The sequence below is a fragment of the Phragmites australis genome, chromosome 2, assembly GCF_958298935.1.
Source record: "Phragmites australis chromosome 2, lpPhrAust1.1, whole genome shotgun sequence".
In the NCBI taxonomy this organism is placed as follows: domain Eukaryota; kingdom Viridiplantae; phylum Streptophyta; class Magnoliopsida; order Poales; family Poaceae; genus Phragmites; species Phragmites australis.
The window spans coordinates 27455644-27476311 of NC_084922.1; the positions used below are offsets into that span (position 1 = coordinate 27455644).

The 20668-nt window shown below is 43.8% G+C and overlaps 2 protein-coding genes and 1 pseudogene across 2 annotated transcripts; all 3 read right to left on the reverse strand.

Moving 5' to 3' along the window:
* Nucleotides 1-521: 521 nt before the first annotated feature.
* Nucleotides 522-2244, reverse strand: LOC133904730 (uncharacterized; annotated as a pseudogene).
* A 4590-nt stretch (nucleotides 2245-6834) lies between these two features.
* LOC133906539 (probable calcium-binding protein CML12) lies at nucleotides 6835-8605 on the reverse strand. The gene is made up of 2 exons (XM_062348483.1): nucleotides 7261-8605; nucleotides 6835-7138 (listed from the first exon to the last, which is right to left on the reverse strand). Exon 1 carries the CDS (start codon nucleotides 8428-8430, stop codon nucleotides 7732-7734), a length of 699 nt encoding a protein of 232 aa, XP_062204467.1. The 5' UTR covers nucleotides 8431-8605; the 3' UTR covers nucleotides 6835-7138; nucleotides 7261-7731.
* Nucleotides 8606-9749: 1144 nt separating this feature from the next.
* On the reverse strand, nucleotides 9750-13792 carry LOC133906548 (uncharacterized). Its single transcript, XM_062348492.1, has 9 exons — nucleotides 13435-13792; nucleotides 12115-12229; nucleotides 11888-11994; nucleotides 11413-11538; nucleotides 11186-11306; nucleotides 10993-11077; nucleotides 10753-10866; nucleotides 10625-10664; nucleotides 9750-10218 (listed from the first exon to the last, which is right to left on the reverse strand). The coding sequence occupies exons 1-9, from the start codon at nucleotides 13627-13629 to the stop codon at nucleotides 10066-10068; spliced, it is 1056 nt and encodes a 351-aa protein (XP_062204476.1). The 5' UTR covers nucleotides 13630-13792; the 3' UTR covers nucleotides 9750-10065.
* Nucleotides 13793-20668: the final 6876 nt, after the last annotated feature.

A 20668-nucleotide genomic window follows, 5' to 3' on the forward strand; every position in this document is an offset into this window, starting at 1 on the left:
ATGAAGGCCATGACTGTTGCCAATGGACCTACCATCAGGTGCAGTGATACGACCCACCATATCAAGAAGCTTAACCTCAACGGCACTTTCTTAGCATCAGATAATCCATATCATGAGTCCAGAGTTACACTCGAGCTCTTTCCATATTCACAACATTGTAGCCATCACAATAATTTTTGTCATCTGTCCCCATTGTTTCTATAACACCGCTATACCAAAGCAACTGCAACATTTCAGCTTTCAAAACAAGAACTTCAGTCCAAGTTCAAGTGGGATCCTTAAAGAATTATGGGCACACTCCCCAGTCCCCATTGCTTCCTGAAAACCTCATGGCGGCCGGCCGACGTGGAGTGGGAACTTCACTGCTACAAATGTGTAAATAAATATACCAGACAACAGTTTACTTCTTTTATTTTCTCCAAGTTCTTCCGTATTATGCTTCTAAAGAGAATTGCAGGCATTGTGTAGTAAACAAAAGTTGGTTAAGGAATTATGCAAGCAAATATATCGTACAGAAAGGATGTAGATGTTCTACTGCCATCTTTCATTGCTACCAACTAACACATAATTATCTCAATATTGAGAAAGCAAAGTATGATAATTAACATGCCCAGGAAAGGTCTTACAGACAGACCACAAAAGAGACTATAATAATGCCACACTCCAGCACTTAAAAATAAACACAAACGACAACCTAAGAAACAGACTGGGTACAGAACTCTTACATCAATACTGAGAAGTGCCAAGTGGTTAAGTGATAACAGATAAACCGATGCCTAGTAATGCATTTCAGGGAGCGTCTTCAAGTGCAAACCTCCCATAATTTCCACTAAAGAAGGAGGCCACGCCATAATGTATGGATGAACAATATTATCATATGTCCTCAATCTTTCCAGTTTCATCGTCTCTCCAAACATAGGGACAGGAACCAGCTTGGGGTTCGGGGATCATGATACATCCATGATGTTGCCAAATACGCGCAGCCATCCCGGACTGCCAAAACAAACAGCTCACTGGGGTTGTCCACCAAGTAATTCAGCTTGCTGTCATCATCCAATTCGCCTTGGAGGACCCGTTTTAAGTTCTCTGCCCAAGGGGACGGAGGGAAATTTTATGAGATCGGGTCTTTCGTAGAGACCCGTGCAGTGCTTTGACATGTGTCCTCGTGTGCGCAGGTATGCACGCGCGCGCTATGCAATCACACGTGTACGACGCGAATAAAGGTCTGACAGGGGTCTTACGCGCGCGCGGGCCTCATAAAATTTCTCTCCCAAGTGGACCACCTGTTCAGCAACCGTCTCTCAACACCACCATCCCTTGTGTGCATCAAGACACCAACGTTGAGTCCATCTGAATAAGCAATGCAAGTCGTGCCGTCCTTCGTTTCACCGACACCAAAAGCACAATGACTCAGGCACTGTGGGAGCTCAACGACTGAGAAATTTCATTGTGGCGGTGTCAAGTGAAATCAGATGCTTCTGATCGTGGTAAACCCAGTACACGAACCCATTCGCTTGCATGGTACCCTCGTTCTGAATCCAACGGTTATCTTCATATGACTTCACAGGGGCATGGGATCTTCACTCATGGGTGAACTTTCCGCTCCCTGTGTCCGAGGAGAAGACAAACACCCCGTACCCTCGATTTGTCATGTGCAAAAGAAACACAACGAGGAAAGGCATGCGGTCCTCGGCCGAGCAGAGCAAGCGAGGACTAAGCTGGATGTGGTGGCGCCAGCCACGGGACCCAGCAAAGACACCTTGAGGGCAAGCATCAAAGGCACTTCCGCAGCGGCGCGTCAAGGGGTTCATCACGACCAGTAATTCATCATCCCAATTCAGCAGGAGGACGTAGCCGCGGGAGCAGTCGATGACGTCCCAGCAGGAGGTTTCGCCGGGGGGCCGTGCTGGAGGGAGGTGAGGAAGAAGTCGCCGCCGCGGACGGCGGCGGCCAGGTACCCATCGCGGGGGCGGGCGGGGGCTAAGGAGGGGAATTTGGGGACGTTAGGATTCTGCGCGGGGGCAGGGGCCTCGAAGAAGAGGCCGAGGATAGGGGCGGGTGGAGGGCACGGAAGCGGCGGCGGAAGGCCGGGGAGGAGGCCACCGCGCGGCGCCACCGGCAGGTGAGGGCGGCACGGACGAGAGTTGCGAGGGAGGGGAGGCGGAGGTGGATGGTGGTGGTGCTTGGTTCATTTCGGCGTTTCTTCGGTGGCGGCTGGGTGGGGGAGCTTTCGCCGCCGGCCATTGCGGTGGAGGAGGGAAGGGTTTCGTGGCTGCGACGGCCTAGGGGCTAGGGTAACAGCCCACACAAGAATTAATTAATATAAATATAAATAAATAAATAAATAAGATTTTACAATATAAAAAACTTTCTAGATTGTTTGTTAGTATGATTATTTTATTTTACAAAAATAGAATAGGAAAAGAATAAAAAAAAGAGTAAATCTCCATCTCTCTTCTGGCTCAAATCTCTTTTTAGCCCACTCGCTTCCTCTCTCCCCTTCTCTTCTCTCCCAGCCTCTCTTCTCTACCCGGCCTGTTTCCTCTTCCTTTCCTCAAGCCCGTGCATGCCCGACCTCCACCTAGGTCAAGACACCCAGTCAGCTAACTCGCCTCTCCCCTCTCACTCTCTTTTATTCTCTCTGGGCCGCTCGTGCGCAAGGCAACCCAGCCAGCCAACACCATCGTCTCTTTCCTCCCGTTGCTCTTCATCCAACATGGCAACGACAACATGCCATCGCATCCAAATCTTTGGCCCGTAACATCTCCAGTAGGGCATGGTTTAAACGTAGAGTCTGAGCTCAAAACGATTTCGCCGACCACACCAAATCCTCTCAAATCCGAACGAATTCGGGATGAAAGCCTTCCAAAAGCTTGTCGCGTGGACTCCAAATGACCTACACGATGTTTTGCCCATGCTATCTCCAGTTGAGCTTGCTTCAAACAAGGAAATCACGTTCGAGATAAAGCCAATACCGCCAAAACTCTAGTCATCTCGGATCTAGACTCATCACAGCTCTTGGGTATAAATATGTGACCCCAGAACCTTCCTCAAACTATCCCGAGCGTTTTGCCCAACTCACCGACGCAAGTCCATCACCAAAAGGCCTTAACCTTGGCGCTTCGAAGGACTTCGCCATCGTTTCATGTCGCCGGGCCTCGGTGGAGATCGTCGGCAACGATACAGTGCCGATGTGAGTTCGGCATCGTCTGCTCTACCTATCATGCCGCTCATCATCGAGATCCGTTGACCATAGCTTCATTTCGAAAAGACTCTAGCAGTACATCACTATCGGCAGAGACTTGCCATAGTCCCCTAGCACCGGAGACAACCAAGGCATGTCGATACCGGTTCGGTTAGGTTAACATGAGTCGTCCAATCTGTGATGGCATCATAATAGGGTTTAATGATGCAATAAAAATAGTTTTAAGTATAAAATAATTATTTTAATTAGTTTTAATTTTATAATAATTTTAATAATGTTTTTTAATAAATAAATAGTTAATAATTCGGTTTAATGTTTTTTAGTTAAATAGTTCCAATAAAATATAATAAATGCTAGAAAATCCTAAATCACTTCAAAAATTTCTAGAAATTCCTAATCACTTAATTTCACATGTAATTAATCTTTTAGTCCTTTTTTAATCTTTCGAAAGCCCTAACTTGTCAACCATAGCTCTGATTTGATCTGTTCTTTTCGAAAAAAAATAGAAAATCATAATCTATCTAGTGACGTTGTCTGTCGTGTGGCATTTAGTTCTTGGTGTTTATATATTGTCTCTCTGCTTGTTTTTCCGAGTAGACACCAACATTTCCAAGGAGCAAGAAGGACTTTAAGAGCAAGACTTTGTTGAATACCTAAATGAGTATTAGGAAGGCAAGTTGTGTTCTTGACCATATTGATCCTAGTTTTCAAATGTTTTAATTTATAAATATACATGCTAATAATATTATTGAGAATCCCATGTTAGGCTATACCGTAGTTTTCCTTTAACATCCTTGTCTATAGTTTTGGTTATGGAATAGTAAATCATGCTTAGCCTTGCTTTGTGATGGTGAGAATAATAATAGCTCAACTGAATATGATAATGGTCTTTATGCAACTATGATTAAAAGATAATAGAATAATATTTTGTTAGCAACATGGAATTAGGATTTAAGCAAGTGGTTTGGATAAGACCGATGCAGGTTGCATAGTTGGGTTAGTAGCAGTATTTCTCAAATCTAAGGACCGGTTGGTGGAGTGGTCATTCTGAGTTAATAGTATAACTACAAGCTTATATGGAACGGACCTAGCTGATTAAGTAGCATTACTCTCAACATTTTGTAGACTAGATAGGAGCATAATGACTTGATTTCTTGGATCCGTATGGTACAAGAGGTAATTCATGCGGTGGTGAAACCTTAGCGGGTATGCACATGTTGAGAGTGGCTTTGTAAAAGCTTTATAATTGTTCCTTGTCGCACAGCTCATCAGTATGTAAGTGTTGGCAGACATAGGCAAAACAGGTATTCATAATTTACCAGTAAAGTGTATAACCTTTACATAGTGTAAAATCCAGTTAATCAATCATACTCACAGTCAAGAGTGATAAGGAACCTTCACATAATTAGAATATGATGGTTTGGTTGGTTTGGTTAGCTATGGTGTGGGATCTATAGCTGAGGATGTTGGTTTTTGAGTTAATTTTTGTCATGGGAGTCATGGTTGAGGTGTTAGATGGATGGTTAAGTCAAGATGCGGAAAGTTTTGAGGTTACTTTTTTTTGTTTACTTAATTTATTACTCACTTTTAACTGTTTTCAAATAAATATTGTTTATAGAAAAGGGACATTTTAGTCACATTATTATTCAAGCCTTCATATGCATATTTTCCCTCAGACCTTGAAGAGTATAAAATTTGATCACACTTGCTATACCCAAATACACTAAGTTGGAGAAAACTTTTAAGAGTCTATGGAGGATGGTGCATTCTGATGTGGTTATCCGTCAATTTGTATGTGGAGTTATCAAGAGGAATAAAGACTACGTTTAGATCCTCTGTAATTTTATTTGTTTCTTCGACCCTTGAATATTATTTTTTAAGATAATTTAAGTACAATTAAGATGTATATTGTTTTAATTATTATCTATGAATTCACAATATATTAGTATTGATTCCTAGCTCAGTATATATCTGAGAGTCTGTTTCGTGGACCGGTCTTGACAGAGACTAACCAGGTAAAGTAACTCCCGCCCTGTTAATTTCGTTAAGGCTGGCCTTTTCGCATGGAGCAGTTGGAGCCCATTTTGGAACGGAGGAGACCGATCAGGTGTCATGAGTGGGCCTAGGATGCAATTTTCACTTTTTTCAATCCAAAACTTATTGTTAGTTTATTTTCTTGATGACTGTGGTGGAATATTTTTATAACCTAGAATGGGTCATTGCGTATCCACATACATCCTAAAGTGGACCGCGCTGGAACAACCTACCTGTTGAGCTAAATTCACCATATTTGTGCAAAGAGCAATTGGACAGCTACTAAAGCGCCCATCTTCTTCTCTCTCCGTGTGCATCCTCGTGAACCCTCCCCCGTCACCACGTACCTCACCTGTCCTCCATCACTGTTGTGTTGATGCTTCCGTCTCCCTCCCTTGCCGCTACCATGTCATCTTCTCCCGACAAGGTTAGGGTTTAGGGCAAGGCTCTCTCCCATGGCTATAGAAGCCTAGAGGTAGGCGGGGGTGATGAGAAGGTAATGATTAGCGGGCAGCGGGAGCTGTCAGAGACAGAGAAGGATGGGAGGGGCAATGACATGGTGGAAAGTTCACCGAAGACGGGAAGAGGGCGGTGATGAGGTTGAAGAAAAATGCCCGCGGGCCTAATCGAGTGAGCTGGGCTATCAGGTTGATTGACGGAACGGCATGGCTCGGCCGTCCTATAGATAGGAGCCGAAATAAATACCACGGCTTCTAGACTAGCGGTAAGCGCTCTCTTTCTGAGCGTGTGTGGGCCTCAGGGATGATCCTCAACGCAATTTCGTGTTTATTTTTTTCTTTTTTCTTTTCTCTTTGGTTTTTTTTTCCTTCCATTCCTTTTAGTTGATTTTCCTGAATCTAGATTCTTTTACTTTTGTGCCGTCCATACGTACTCAACAATTCTAAAAACTTCAAGTAAGTATAGTCTCACGATTCCACCAGTTGGCCACTTCGTTGTGCACCAGTCACATGGCGGTGAATGTACTAGCAACAGAAGGGAACCATTTATTCACCTTTTTTTTTAAACCACATAAAAAAACAAGGAGAAAAGGGCCAAAGCCAAGTGCAATTCATTTAATTTTTTATTGAACCCCTAAAAGTAGGACCCATGCAACTGGACTGGAGTTGGATGCTTACTAGTATTTCACATGATGCATTCCTTGTAGTTCGCAGCTAAGACGGGAAACCGCTTGCACTTTTACAAAGGAATTCACTTGAAAGAATTCAGAAGAGAATTGAAAGAATGGGCCCATTCTCTCCCTTTTAAACACGAGCTAGTGAGGTATTCGAGTTGGGCACAGGATTTGTCCATTTTCTGGTATTCGAGTTGAGGTGAGGTGAGGATTCCGCGGCCACAATGACCTGCGTCAGTGATCCATGCCAGCCGCCACCGGCGAAATCCGCAACGAATTCTAGCCCCACCACCGGGGAACTGAATTTCTGGTATTCGTGTAGCCCTCACCTGCCACGTGTGGCGCTACATAAGGAAATGTAACTATATATGTCATTGTGTACGGACTATCTCGATTGTCTCTTACTTGATACTCTTCCATTTGTTAATTCTCTATGATTTTTTCATTTACCTCTCAAAACATACATGAATGTAACTATTGCTTGTTTCTCATTTTACTTGAAATCTGACATAACTTTTTTTGCAGCATAGTTGAAAGCTACTAGTCTCCATAAAAAATGTTCCCAAATCTGTTGCCGAGGAATAAAACTACAAATTAAGCAAGCAACAAAAGGCCACTTGTTTGTACTTAATTCAACTTTTCAGTTTTGGGCCTCATTGGGGGTGTACTGTTTCTGACCAGATTATTTGTACTTTGATTCACCTTGTTGATATTCTTGTTTTTTTGTACAGCACATGAGAATGGTTAATTTCCGGCTCTTCCAGAAGCTGCATAAGAAAAATCTACACATTATTGGATGCTATTTGGGCAACTTCGTTCAGAAAAGCTGCCGCAAATGATGATACGGAAAATTGCTGATAATTTTAGTGGAGAGACAAATGTTTTGTACCAGTTCAAGTATCAGGTCCTAACTTCTACAAATGCATGCATGGATTTGTTCTGCTGAATCATTTTATTGGATCAAGCATTGTCTTTCTGCATCCTTTGTTCCATGTGATCTGAAAGCAAATTTCACCACCCAGTTTTGTGTATCTTTCAATATTCTGTTTGTGTTGCCGATGAACACAGCAGTTCCCAAGTACCAAAATCAAACTTATCAAGCACAATACTGTTTTGTGAATTTGGCAATTATTCCCTTCTTTCCGTGGATAGCAATGTCAAATCAAATGTGCACTACAGCAACATGACATCATATTTACAGAATCAGACATGATACATACACCAATTCAGTTCAAATGAATGTACTCCGTGAAATGGAGTATTAGCAAAGCGAGATGGAAAAGAAACTGGGAAGGAATGCACGAACAGAGGAGGAGATCGAAGGAGGAATCCGTGAAACCATGGATTTGCCTCGGCGCAGTCACAAGGCGGCGAGGCCGAGGAAGTCGACGGCTGATTTGGCCATGATGGCGGTGAACTCCTGGAAGCTGATGACGCCGTCGCCATCGGTGTCGGCCTCGCGCATCATGTCGGTGAGCTCGGCGTAGCAGATGGGGTGGCCCATCCGCGCCATGGACCGCGCGAGCTCGGCGGCGGAGATGAACCCGTTGCCGTCGCGGTCGAAGGCGCGGAACGCCTCGGCGAGCTGCGCCTGGTCGACGGCGACGGCGGGGCGGCACGGCCCCAGGAGCAGCGGGGCCAGGGAGGAGGCGAGCTCGTCGAACTCGACCGTGCCGTTGCCGTCGGCGTCCATGGCGGCGATGAGCGCGTGGATCTCGTCCCCGGCCGCGGGACGGAGGCCCAGCGAGCGGAGTAGCGCTGCGAGCTCCAACTTGGTGAGGCTGCCGTCGCCGTCGAGGTCGAAGCGGAGGAAGAGCTCGCGGAGCTGGCGCAGCTGCTCGTCGCGGAGCCGAGCGCGCCCGCCGCCGCTCCCACCCGGGGTCGGGTCCTTGCCTTTGCCAGCGCCGGCGCCGGGGAGGGGCATGGATGCCGAGCGTTTCGAGCAGGCGGTGGTGGACATGGTCACGCGCGGAACGGGTGGTGGCGGTGGGTGGGCGCGTGCGCTCGCGCTGCCTTCTCGGACGCTGTCTTCGGGGCACTGACTTCTCTGCGTCTGCATGTCTTGCGCGCCTGAGGCGTGGGCGTGGCCGGCAAGATATGATCGCCGTTCCTTCCCCTTTCCGTTGGGTGCCCTTTTTTCACTTTGCCTGTAACTTTGCTTACCATAAAAGAAAATAAAGTGTCATTTTGACGATATGATCATGACTTAGCTTGTACAGTTGCATAGTGTGTGTTTGGTTTTCGGATGAGATTTTATAGGGCTGCATCGTATAAGTAGACTAAGCAAAGACGTATTTGTTGAAAAGATGAAAATGAGTGTCATTTTGATGATATGGCCATGGTGTAGCTTGTGCAATCACATAGAGTGTGTTTGGTTCCCGCACGAGATTTTATAGAACTACATCGTATAAGTAGGCTGAGCAAAATTATATTTGTTGAAAAGATTATTGTTTAGTTGGTTATGTCTGTCTGGATATGTTGAGTTAAGCTTCTGTTTAATTAACTGAATTTGAAGTCACATGAGTAGGTGCAAGAGTTAAGATTGTGATTGATTACTCGTATGAAGGTGATTTTGTAAAACTGAGAAAAGAACTCGCCTACACGAGCAAATACAGAGTATGCATCTATCGGCCTAGGATGTGGAATGAAGCTCGACGCTCTAGGACCAGACAAGATCATATATTTGTACCGAACCAAGCTCCAACAGTGAATACATATAACAAATGGACTTCTTTTTAGGATTCTACGCATCTGTTGGCCCAGACTGGGAGAGATACAAGAACCACACCTATAGTTTTGCACTTTTGCTGCATTTTGCCGTTAGGTTGCGACGAAATTAGGTATTCTTGTCTTGCGCAGTTAGAGGGGCTCGAACCGTGACTGTTCAAATTGTGAAATCAATAGTGAAAAATTCTTTTTAAAAACTAAGGGAGTGTCATTCCAACAGACAAACAGCTTATAAGATGCAGGTTACCAAGAAATATGAAACCATTTACACAAACAAACGCTTTTTAACACCACATAAGCTCACGCGCTAGAAGCCCAAGACCTGGTCAAAATGGTTTACGGTAGATATTTATTCCTTAAAAAACAGAGAAGGTTCTCACGGTCAGACACTCAGACTTGGTAGCTTGTACAAGGACGAAAACCGCATTCGGACGAAATACCATGGTCATGAGGTCATGCGCCGAGACTGGGTCAGTGTACCCTATCAAAATGGTTTACGGCAGTAATTTCTTCCATTAAAAAACAGCAGAGAGAGATCTCAACAGAGACTCCCGCAACGGTAGTACAATCAGCCGAGAGACCGCGAAACGCCAACGACCAACAACGAAATCTGTACGGAGCAAAATAAAGGAGACGGCGATAAGCAACCTATGAGAATCAATAGTGTCACTCGTATTTCATTGTTCACCATCCTATTCCAGATTGCAACAAGCATCCTCAGAAATTCTGAGCTATCACTGTAGCTGTATCCAATCAAATCGTGGACGGTTCGCTCAAAAGCAACTGCGTGCAGTGTGAGAAATTTATCTGGTGTTATGCATTCAGTAGTTCAGTGAGTCATGAAACAAGAATACAATGTTGCATAAGAATAGAACGCTGCACATGCGACGTATTGAGCATCTTCTAGAAAATTGGAGCTCAGTGTAGGATCTCCTCTGATGAAAGGATATCCAGAATCCATGATTTTCTACCTCAGCCACCATCTTTGAACTGCCGAAATGGGTGTGTTGAGGAATGGCGCATAGCGATAAATGTACGGGTTTACAGCCCGGCCTATTCTTGCCCACACGCTCTGGTGGTAGCCGGATGTCACAGGAGCATGGTACATCAGCTTCAATAGCTGCACAAAGAAATGCACCGAAAGGTTAACTAGGAAATGCAGTTATAAATTCGCTAGTTGAACACCTAATATGTTCTGTTAGATAGGACAGGAGCAATCAAAGAACCCAGAGTCAACGTTAAGTACAATGCCTGAGCTATCATTTGAACCACCCAATTGCTTGTGGATGAAAACTTACATATCAAGAACACATTTTTCAGTGAGTTAAACAGGAAACACAACTGCCACATATGAACAACTAGTTCTCAGAGCTTTGAAGTAGAATAAGTCACACTGCACTAATAATGCAGTCAGTAAGATGGGAAAGGAAAGCATATTATCCTTATGTTCTCCCAAACTACCGAAAGGAGAAAAACACGAAATGAGGATAAAAAGAAAACGATTTCTTCAGAGCAGGGTAACTCACATGAAAGTACATGAACGTCTGAATTATGTTGCGCCTCGATCTGCATGAGAAAAAGCACATAACATCTAAAGTAATCTCTCATACAAAAACTTTATAAAAATAGTCCTTTGAGAAGTAAATATACGCACGAGAAAAGTGAGATGATCATAAGAAACCCCAGGGTAATCTCAGCATTCGAGCAAAGTAGGCTGAGTGTAGTGTTATTTGTCTCTACCCACAGGCAAGGGTCCTCCAAATACTTCCTGAAACAAGCAAAAGTAAGAAATCACTAACCACCATGTGATCAAAATGGCGGAAATTGGATTATATAATTCAAAGAATCATGCACATGGGTAATTAAACAGAAGACCAAATTTGAATTTACTTACCTGTATAAAGAAGAGTGTGTAAAATTACGTCTTAGGAATCGAGCAACATGATCAAGTGCCCAACAAAGCACAGGAAGCAGAGCAACTATAACCAAAAAGAAAAGGAACAGTTTAGGACATAACAAACAGTGGGATAACAGAGATTAGACTCACAAATTGGATAAAGTGGGCAAAAAGCAGAATTTCAGCTTACTCTTGAAGTGCACATTAGACGTGAACATCATAAGAGAGAACATCAAATGAACAAAGTCCTTGGCTACAATTATAGATTGCAACCAAGGCTGAATTGCAGGCATGTTCCATGCCCTTGGTTTCTACAAGCAGAACAAAAAATCATAACAAGCAAATAGTAAAACAATAGCCCACACAAAACTAGAAGAGAGGTGCTTTATCCATTCATTCAGATTAATAAGCACTTACCCCATAAGTGCAGTATAATGAATACGTGGAGGAGCAGATTGTCCCTAACAATGAAAGTCTGTATACTTTACTTGAGATATGGTTAGGTAGAATAGGAAGTATTCCAAGACTAGCAACAACCAGTACCTGTGAAATCATAATTCACGAAGCCTTAGGTCAGTCCGACATGTAGACGTATCAACCAAGCAGTAGTGATGATGAGAACAAGAGAAACAGCAACAAATATATCACAAGCCACTGGTTAAAATCATGATCAGGTAATCACGCAGAGCACAAATATCAGCAGGGGGTAAAAATCCAATGACTACATATGTTGCCAGCAGTCAAAGTAATATGCAAAATATGAGGCCAGCTCAGGTGAAAAGAGTGGAATGACTAAAGTGAATGTGACATGCAAACATAATAAATCGCAGCTCCTGCTCACAGCAGCTAGATCTGTATGATTTCTAACTTAAGGGGGGTGGCAATTCCATACCCAGGCGTTGATAGAGAAGTGTATTGTCCGTCCATCTAACCGTAAAGAATTTCCACTCCTCTCTACTGCTGGTGGTTGGTTGGCAGCAGCTGATCTCGCACTAGATCCTGCAAGAGATCAACTTTGAATTTTAGAAAGACACGACATGAGAGAATAAGGACAGCCCCTTCCATTTGATTCAAACTGTAATTCCAAAAAGAATTTAAGCACCACAATTTTCATCGTACCTGACTCATGAGCTCTGACATTCTCACCGGATGGTGTAGATGAAGACCTTGCTGCTGGTCTAGTGGACTGAGTTGAAGTCATGGAGGACATTGGCTCAACAATCAAACTAGGATCCTGACATGTAAAGAAAGAATCTCAAATGTTTTACCAGTCCTGCTTTTATTAATTTGCTTGGATACCCTTGTACCACCTTGGAAAGACCAAGCATAAGCAGCAAGATTTTGTAACATAAAAAACTGATCAAACTGTCCAGAAGCTACTATACATAGCAAAGATGCTATAAGCTGGAACACTATGAAACCGCTAAGGAGAATGTTGACTGAAATAATAAGAGCGTTAATTGAAGGTGAGCATGCACAAAAAATATATATGGTATATTACGCTGACAGTTCAGGCCTGCTTGAAACAAAACTTTTGCATCCATAATTGGCAAATACTAGCATCTAACCATCTAGCCAAGTTAAACATGATTACGCGATCATGTCGGATGAAAACATAAAAAACAGCAATAGAACAAAGTGTCAGATCTTTGCGTCCTTAATTGTGAAACTCCAAAAGGTGTTGTTGCGGCAAGAATAGATTGAAGTGTTGAAGTGTGGATGAGGAAGCAAAAGCACCAATAATTCCAATACAACAGACATACGCGTGCGCTCACCCCCCCCCCCCCCCCCAAAAAAAAAACAGAGTGGAGAACCCTATAACGGGTTCAATAGATAAATCTCTTCGGCATTTTATCATATTGATTTGGCTCAATAACTATTCAAGCAGCAGTCCAAAATTCAGCCACTCGGTGCCTGAGCTACCTCAGTCCATACAGCTCTAATGAACCACACTCCAATTCCTCATGAATAACTCCACATAAAAAGCATATGCACTACCAAATTTACGCATGTGTAAACAGTATATGTCAAAATATTGGCTGAGCCGTCGCGTATATGTGAAATTGAGCACAACTACAGCACCATGGCAACTCGTATACCCAATTTGATCTTGTGAGTTATGACAATAGAGGTACACTACAATACTACAATCCAGAACTTTGTTTCTTTGCCAAAACAATGTACAACAACTACCTTAAAAGACATTCCATTTTCTTTCGTTGTCTATAAACTTCTGTTAACAGACACTAGTAGAACCGACCCTTTCGTAATCGCACCAGTAGAACCGAACCTCAGCAGAGGGATAAGTAAGTCAAACAGATCAAGCTCACTACAGCACGAGGCGCATCCATTCAAGGTAGCTAGCATGAGGGACGCATCCAATCCGGCGCCGCAACAAGAAGAAAGCGGAACCGGCGTTTGGGGAGGGGGACCACTCACGACGTATCGCTGGTAGAACTTGCGCTTGAAGTGGTCGACGACGTCGGGGCGGGAGGCGAGGTGGGGCGGCACGAGGACGTTGGACCAGTACCCCGCCCACCGCGCGTCGTTCTCGTAGTCGTACGCCGCGGCCGCGATCCGCTTGAGCCTCTGCGGATCTCCTCCCCCGCCGGCGCTCGCCTCCGCCTCCCCCATCGCCGTCGCGCGCCGGGATCCTCCGGGGTCTGGAACTTCGCCTCTTCGGATCCGGGAGAGAGAGACGACTGCGGCCCAATTTTCAGGAGATGGGAAGATTTTCTTTCTTTCTTTTTTGATCTTATTTTTCTTCTGCTTGCTGTTGCGGGGTGGGGCCTGGAGGTTGTTGGCAGTTGGAAAATTTCAGGCTTGTGGAATGGAATGGTGGGCCCCGAACTCCGATGCACAACGCCTTGCCTTCAACTTCACAGCGGAAAATGGCCACTAGATTCGGCTAGATTTCTCAATAGTCATCGGATTTTTTTACTTGATTTTATATTTTAGTCGTACTACCTTCTTATACTGGAAACAAATTTGTAATATAGTTCATATGGCATGCTAAGATAAGCTGACGTGGCAAATTTGAGCTACATCTAAGGATGACAACAGGTGTCAGACTCAGGTAAAGCGAGAACGTACTTAATCCGAAAATCAAACTTGATCCAACTCCGATATTCATATCGGCTGCAAAACCATCCAGCCCAGGTGGAGAACCGAGACTCGACAACGACCTGAAACCCGATCTTTGTGTACTCTGCAGTTTGCCTATTGTTCCCATCAATGAAACAAACAAGCAGTTCTCTAGAGTCCAGACGAAGGAGCATCTCCACGCGATTGATCAAGCCAAATGTCTTCTCAGAAAGAAGTTTGAACCAAGCAGTGACCGGTGTGGCTTCCAAGATAGGTGCCCGGGTGCAACACTGATTTTTTCGTGGAATATCCAAACTGAAGTGGTTTGCACGGATACAATCACAGTTAATAGATGATTTTTCAGTGGGGAGAAGAGCTAGGAGCTCAGAAACAACATTGTCTTCAAAGCATTCTCTGAGGAACGACCCAATAGTTAAAGTGTAAAAATGTGCATAAAGTACATTTATGTGAATCATATCACTTGCAAGTTGCATTGCATCATTCTTCCGTACTTGCTGACTACACAATGCAAAACGAAAAGAGATAATAATTACTGGTCAAAATATCTGATCTAGTCATTGCAATAGCCACATGGAATAGAAATGGAGCATGAGGCAAAACAACCACCACCTTTATTTATAAGTGATGAGACGAGGGAGCAAAGACCACACACGACGGAGACGAGTAAGAGAAGGAGCATCTGTTGTCGGCGGCCAGCGAGCTTGTAGATCCGAGCTTTATTGACAAAAGGAGCTTGCAGATCCACGCCGGCTACCTTTATTGACAAATGGAGCTTGCAGATCCACGCCGGCTACCTTTATTGACAAATGGAGCTTGCAGATCTTCGCGGGCTTCCGCGCGGCGAGCGGCGACGATAGCCATGGCGTGGGCGATTGGCAGCCGTGGGCACGGAGGTCGGAGCAGCCGAGCAGGCCAATGTCAAAACCAAGCTAACGGACGGCTCAATGAGTGGATGCCGATTTGAGCCGGAATCGACGACTCTTCTTTCTTATGCGTGTGGTTATGTCTTAATGTTGGATAAGCTCGGTTACGTTCAGTTTTATCTCGGTTACTTTCAGTTTTATCGTTGTCAAAACCTGTTAAACCTGTGGCTTTTCATTTTAGCTAGCGATTATGGTAAGCGTGATTAAGCTGTAATTTGCCCAGGGAATACTTAGCTGGCCAGTGGTGTGAGTTGTAAGCATTCTGAAATTTTATCAAAACTGATATGCGATGAGTTACAATAAAGTTCATCATTCCACCAAATTTCCCCGCGTGTTCTCGCTTGATCCTTAGCTGTCGCTCGATTCACCATCGGGTTGTGACAAATTGGCATCATAGCTTACGGTCCTTGGCAAATCAGCGATGAATTCGTTCTCCGGTGAGGGTTGCTCGGTTTTGTTTGGGCATAAAATCTCTGGAACCGGGACAGATTGGAGTTGCAGTGGTGACGGAGGAAGATTGGATTCAGAGGAAGGTTTCACAGCTAGTACGTGAGTAAAATCCCCGACTCGATCTCCAATCTTGACGGCGGTAGACTGGTGGAGTGGATTGATATGGGAAGCTTGGCTGAACCGATCCGCTCTGTACTTGGAGAGATGACGCGCAACACCAAGAATTCCATAGAGGTAGCTGCTACGGCGACTTCACTGGCTGGGGTGGCAAACCCAAAAGATCTCGATGGCTCTAGCTTAGGCTTCGTGGAGATGATGCAAGATGAGGTAATCGATCTGAAGTCCCACTTGGGTAGTGTTGAGGGAAACCTGGTGCTTATGCAGGAGAAGATTAACTCGATACACACTACTCTAATGGGAATTGCTAGGAATCTCAAAGGAGGGATAGATCAAGCACTATCTGTTGAACAAGGTGTATCTAGAATTGCAGATCCAACTGTGGATAAGGGGTTAGATGGTCAAGATGACAAGGAATTAGAGAGACCCTTCCAGGAGGAGAAAGATGGGAAACACTCTAGTGATAGCAACCTGTGTACTAATCACCATCATTCTGCACCCCTTGGGGTTGTCTACACTGAATTACCCTCCAAACACATCACCTTTGCCCCTGAGATGGAAATCACTCATGACAGACCTATGATTATGCACAATATGTCAGGAGCTAGATTCAATCACTCTTCTGTTTATGTACCACCATATGCTATATCAACTAAAACTCATAGGATAGGATCTGGTTTCACTCAGGAATATCTCTGAAACTCTGGTTACTATGGCTATTTGCTCTATGTGGGAAGAGCTGAATATTGGTGGTTTGGACTGAGGGTATCTTCTAGACAGCTGGGGTGGTCTCAATTTTGCATCATGGTCTGCAATAGGTTCTCTGACTATGGTGTCTACGACATGGTGGAAATGTTTCACTCACTTATCCATGATGGTAATGTGGTTTCATACATAGAAATATTTGATGAGCTGATGGCTGGTATGCATAGACAACACCCAACACTCCAGGAAGACTACTATATAAGATATTTTGTAAAGGTGTTGAAGGAACAGATTAAACACTACTTGAGGCCTCAAAAGCCAAAATCACTTGAGGAGGCTTATTATATTGCAAGAGACTTGGAGAGGGCCACTTATTCCAGGAAGCAAATTCCTTTGAACATAGGTATCTTCAGCAAGGGTCACACTCAGTATGGGGCTGAGCAGAAGCCAACTAACACCCTCAGCCTGAGCCATAAGGTAGAGGTAGTGCAGAAACCTGACAAGCTACCAACTATTATTACTAAGGCCAAGGAACCTAGCACATGTTGGAAGTGCAGTGATCCCTAGACACTTAAACATAAGATGAAGTGCAAATTCTACCAGAATACCTCTCATTCTATGACCCTTGAACCTGAGGAACTCTTATTACTTAAAGGTGAACAGGATAACCTACAACCTGATGACACTACAGACCAATTGCAAGATAACCTTCAACTCATGCAAATATCCAAGCAAGCTATGATGGGGACCAAATCTGTTGCTACCTTTTGCTTACCAATTATAGTTGGGGGGGGGGGGGGGGAAGAGCTGTAGCCATGGTTGATAGTGATAGTACCCACAGCTATATTGATGTTACATTTTCCAGCAAAGCTGATTATCCTATCTAGCATACACCATTGCAGAAGGTGGTGGTTGCTAGAGGGGGAGAACTTCTATCCGGAGGATACACACAACCTTGTCAATACCTGATTCAGAAAATGAAGTTCCAAGGCACTTTCCAACTGTCGCAACTCAAGAGTTATGATGTGATACTTGGGTGTGACTGGATTTACTTGCACATCCCAATAAGCATGGACCTTAAGGAAAGGATTTTGACTATCACTAAGGAAGGATCAGACAAGATATGCTTCACTGACTGCTATTCCAGTGGATAGTGTCATCTTATCAAGGCACATGCATTCTGCAAACTGATGACCAAGGGTGCTTCTGGGTATTTGCTACACATCAGGGAGGTAACACCTGAGCAACCTCTAACTCTACCTTATGAGGATTCCATAGTAAAACTTCTAGATCAGTATGCAGTAGTATTCACAGAACCATCAGGCTTACCCCTACATAGAGGTTGTGTTCACTCCATACCTTTGAAGCATGGTAGTGTTCCACCTAATATTAGACCCTATAGAATGCCACATCACCAAAAAGATTAAGTAGAGAGGTTGATCAAGCAAATGCTAGATCAAGGAATCATTCAACCTAGTGAAAGTCCTTATCTCCACCTTTAGTTCTAGCTAAGAAAAAAGATGATACTTGGAGGTTTTGTATTGATTATAGGCAGCTAAATGACCTCACCATCAAAATCAAATTCCCTATCCTTGTAGTGGATGATCTTTTTGATGAGCTCCATGGGGCTAAATTTTTCTCAAAATTAGACTTAAGGTCTAGGTTCCATCAAATATTGATGAATGAGAATGATATCTCCAAAACTACATTTAGAACCCATTTTGGTCATTTTGAGTTGGTGATGCCGTTTGGGCTAATAAATGCTCCAGCTACGTTCCAATCAATGATGAACACAATCTTTGTTGAACACCTTAGGAAGTTTGTGCTCATTTTTTGATGACATATTAGTGTACAGTAGTAGCCTAGAGCAGCATGTAGAGCACCTTAAAGTGGTACTTCAAATCTTGAATTAAAACAAATTATCTGCCAAAAAGAGTAAATGTACATTTGTAGTACAACAAATTGAGTATCTAGGACATATAATCAGTGAAAAAGGATTATCTACTGGCAATTCCAAAATAGAGGTAGTCAAGAAGTGGCCCATTCCTAAGGATATAACACAGCTCGGGGATTTTTTGGGGCTGACTGGGTACTGTAGGAGGTACATAAGACACTTTGGCATAATTTGTAGGCTCCTCCATGACATGCTAAAGAAAAACTCATTCGATTAGGGGCCAATTCAGACTGCACCCTTTGAGGAAATTAAATAGAAACTCACCATAACTCTTGTACTGAAGTTACCAGATTTCAAGCAACCATTTGTGATGGAAGCTGATGCTTGTGGGATTGGATGGGTGTAGTTTTGATGTAGGAAGGCAAGCCCATTGCTTACTTCAGTAAATCCCTGAGTCAAAAGGCACAAGCCCAATCTATCTATAACAAAGAGGCTTTAGCCATACTCGAGGCAGTGAAGAAGTGGACGCACTATTTTCTAGGGTCAAAGTTAATTATAAGAATTGACCAACAAAGCCTTAAATTCTTGGCTAAACAGAAGATCACAGAGGGAATACAACATAAGTTGATGTTGAAATTGCTGCTTTTGGATTACGTAATACAATACAAAAGGGGAAAGGAAAACAAAGCAGCTGATTCACTTTCTAGGATGAACCATGAATGTTTTTTCATTTCAACTATCCAGCCTATATGGATATCTGAAGTCCTCAAGAGCTATTCTAATGATAGCTTTTATCAGCAACTGATGGCACAACTGGTTGTGGCTCCAAACTCCCACCCTGATTACACATTGCACTCTGAAGTATTGAGATATAAGGGGAGAATACACATTGGCCAGGACACAAATATACAAGATCAGATTATCACTATCTTACATTCTTCTGCAATTGGTGGGCATTCAGGCATAGTTGCCACTTATTAGAGGATTGAGAAGTTGTTCCATTGGATTGGGATGAAAGGGTCAATAGAAACGTTTGTCACTACTTGCCCAGTGTGTCAGAGAGCAATGGGAGAACAATGTCACTACCCTAGACTCCTCGATCCATTGCCAATTCCTGATATGGCTTGGACCCACATATCCATGTATTTTATTGAGGGCTTACCTAAATAAAATGGCAAGGACATCATATTGGTGGTAGTTGACAGGTTGACCAAGTACTCCCATTTTATTCCTCTGGCACATCCAATTACAACAGCTGATGTAGCACAAACCTCTATTGACAATATCATGAAGCTTCATGGGATGTCCACAGCCATTGTGTTAGATAGGGACACGTTGTTCACAAGTGATCTATAGCAAGCATTATTCAAATCTTGGAAGGTATCCTTAAAGTTCAGTTCTGCATATCACCCTCAAAGTGATGGGTAACCTGAGAGGGTCAATCAATGTTTGGAGTCCTACTTGAGGTGTATGACCTTCACTGAACCTAAGAGGTGGTTTTACTAGCTGTCATTAGCTGAGTGGTGGTATAATACCAACTACCACTCTTCCCTCAAGTGCACACCATTCCAAGCCGTGTATGGTTATTCACCTCCCATCATAAGTGAGGTATCTATACCAGGCCCTGATTCACCAGCAAGGACATTCCTAGAAGAAAAGTAGGATATGATCAACAAGTTAAGGTGAATCTATCACAGGCTCAAGCCAGGATGAAGAAGTATGCAGATCTCAAATGCACTAAGAGGGAATTCAAGGAAGGTGACATGGTTTATCTCAAAATGCAACCATACAGTAATACTGCATTTGGACTGAGAGAGTCACTCAAGCTATCCACCAAATACTATGGTCCCTTTTCTGATTCTACAAAAGATTGGTTATGTAGCTTACATACTGCAATTACCTCCTCAAGCTCAAATCCCTCCAGTCTTCCACATGAGCCAGCTCAAGAAGCATGTAGGAGCTCATGCTGTGCCTATTGAAGATCTTCCAATGGTGGATTCTTTTTTTTTTCTCGAACGCGCAGGAGAACTGCGTGTCATTTCATTAAAGAAGAAGAATAAAATTACAATTACAAAGCCAAAACAGCCAATACAAAAACAAACATACGCGTCACTCACAAAGGAAGAACGACCCTAACAAACCCCAGGAAGGGTCCTAGGCTACCCAGCCAACAAGTTTTGGAGCCCTGCCGCTCCAGCCATGCACCACATCGCCCCCTCATCAGCAATCAACCTCAAAAGCCCCGCCAGATTAGGCGTGTCCCCATTGAAAACACAAGCATTGCGATGCTTCCAAATCTCCCAAGCAACAAGGATGATGAGGGTATTAAGACCCTTTCTTTTTTGCTTGTCGACCAACTTGAGCGCCCAGCACCACCAATTAGAAAAAGAAGTCAATCCAGGCTGAGGTGAGATGGATTGCATCCCCACCTTCGCAAGAACAGCAGCCCAGACCTGCCGAGCAAACACACAAGAGACCA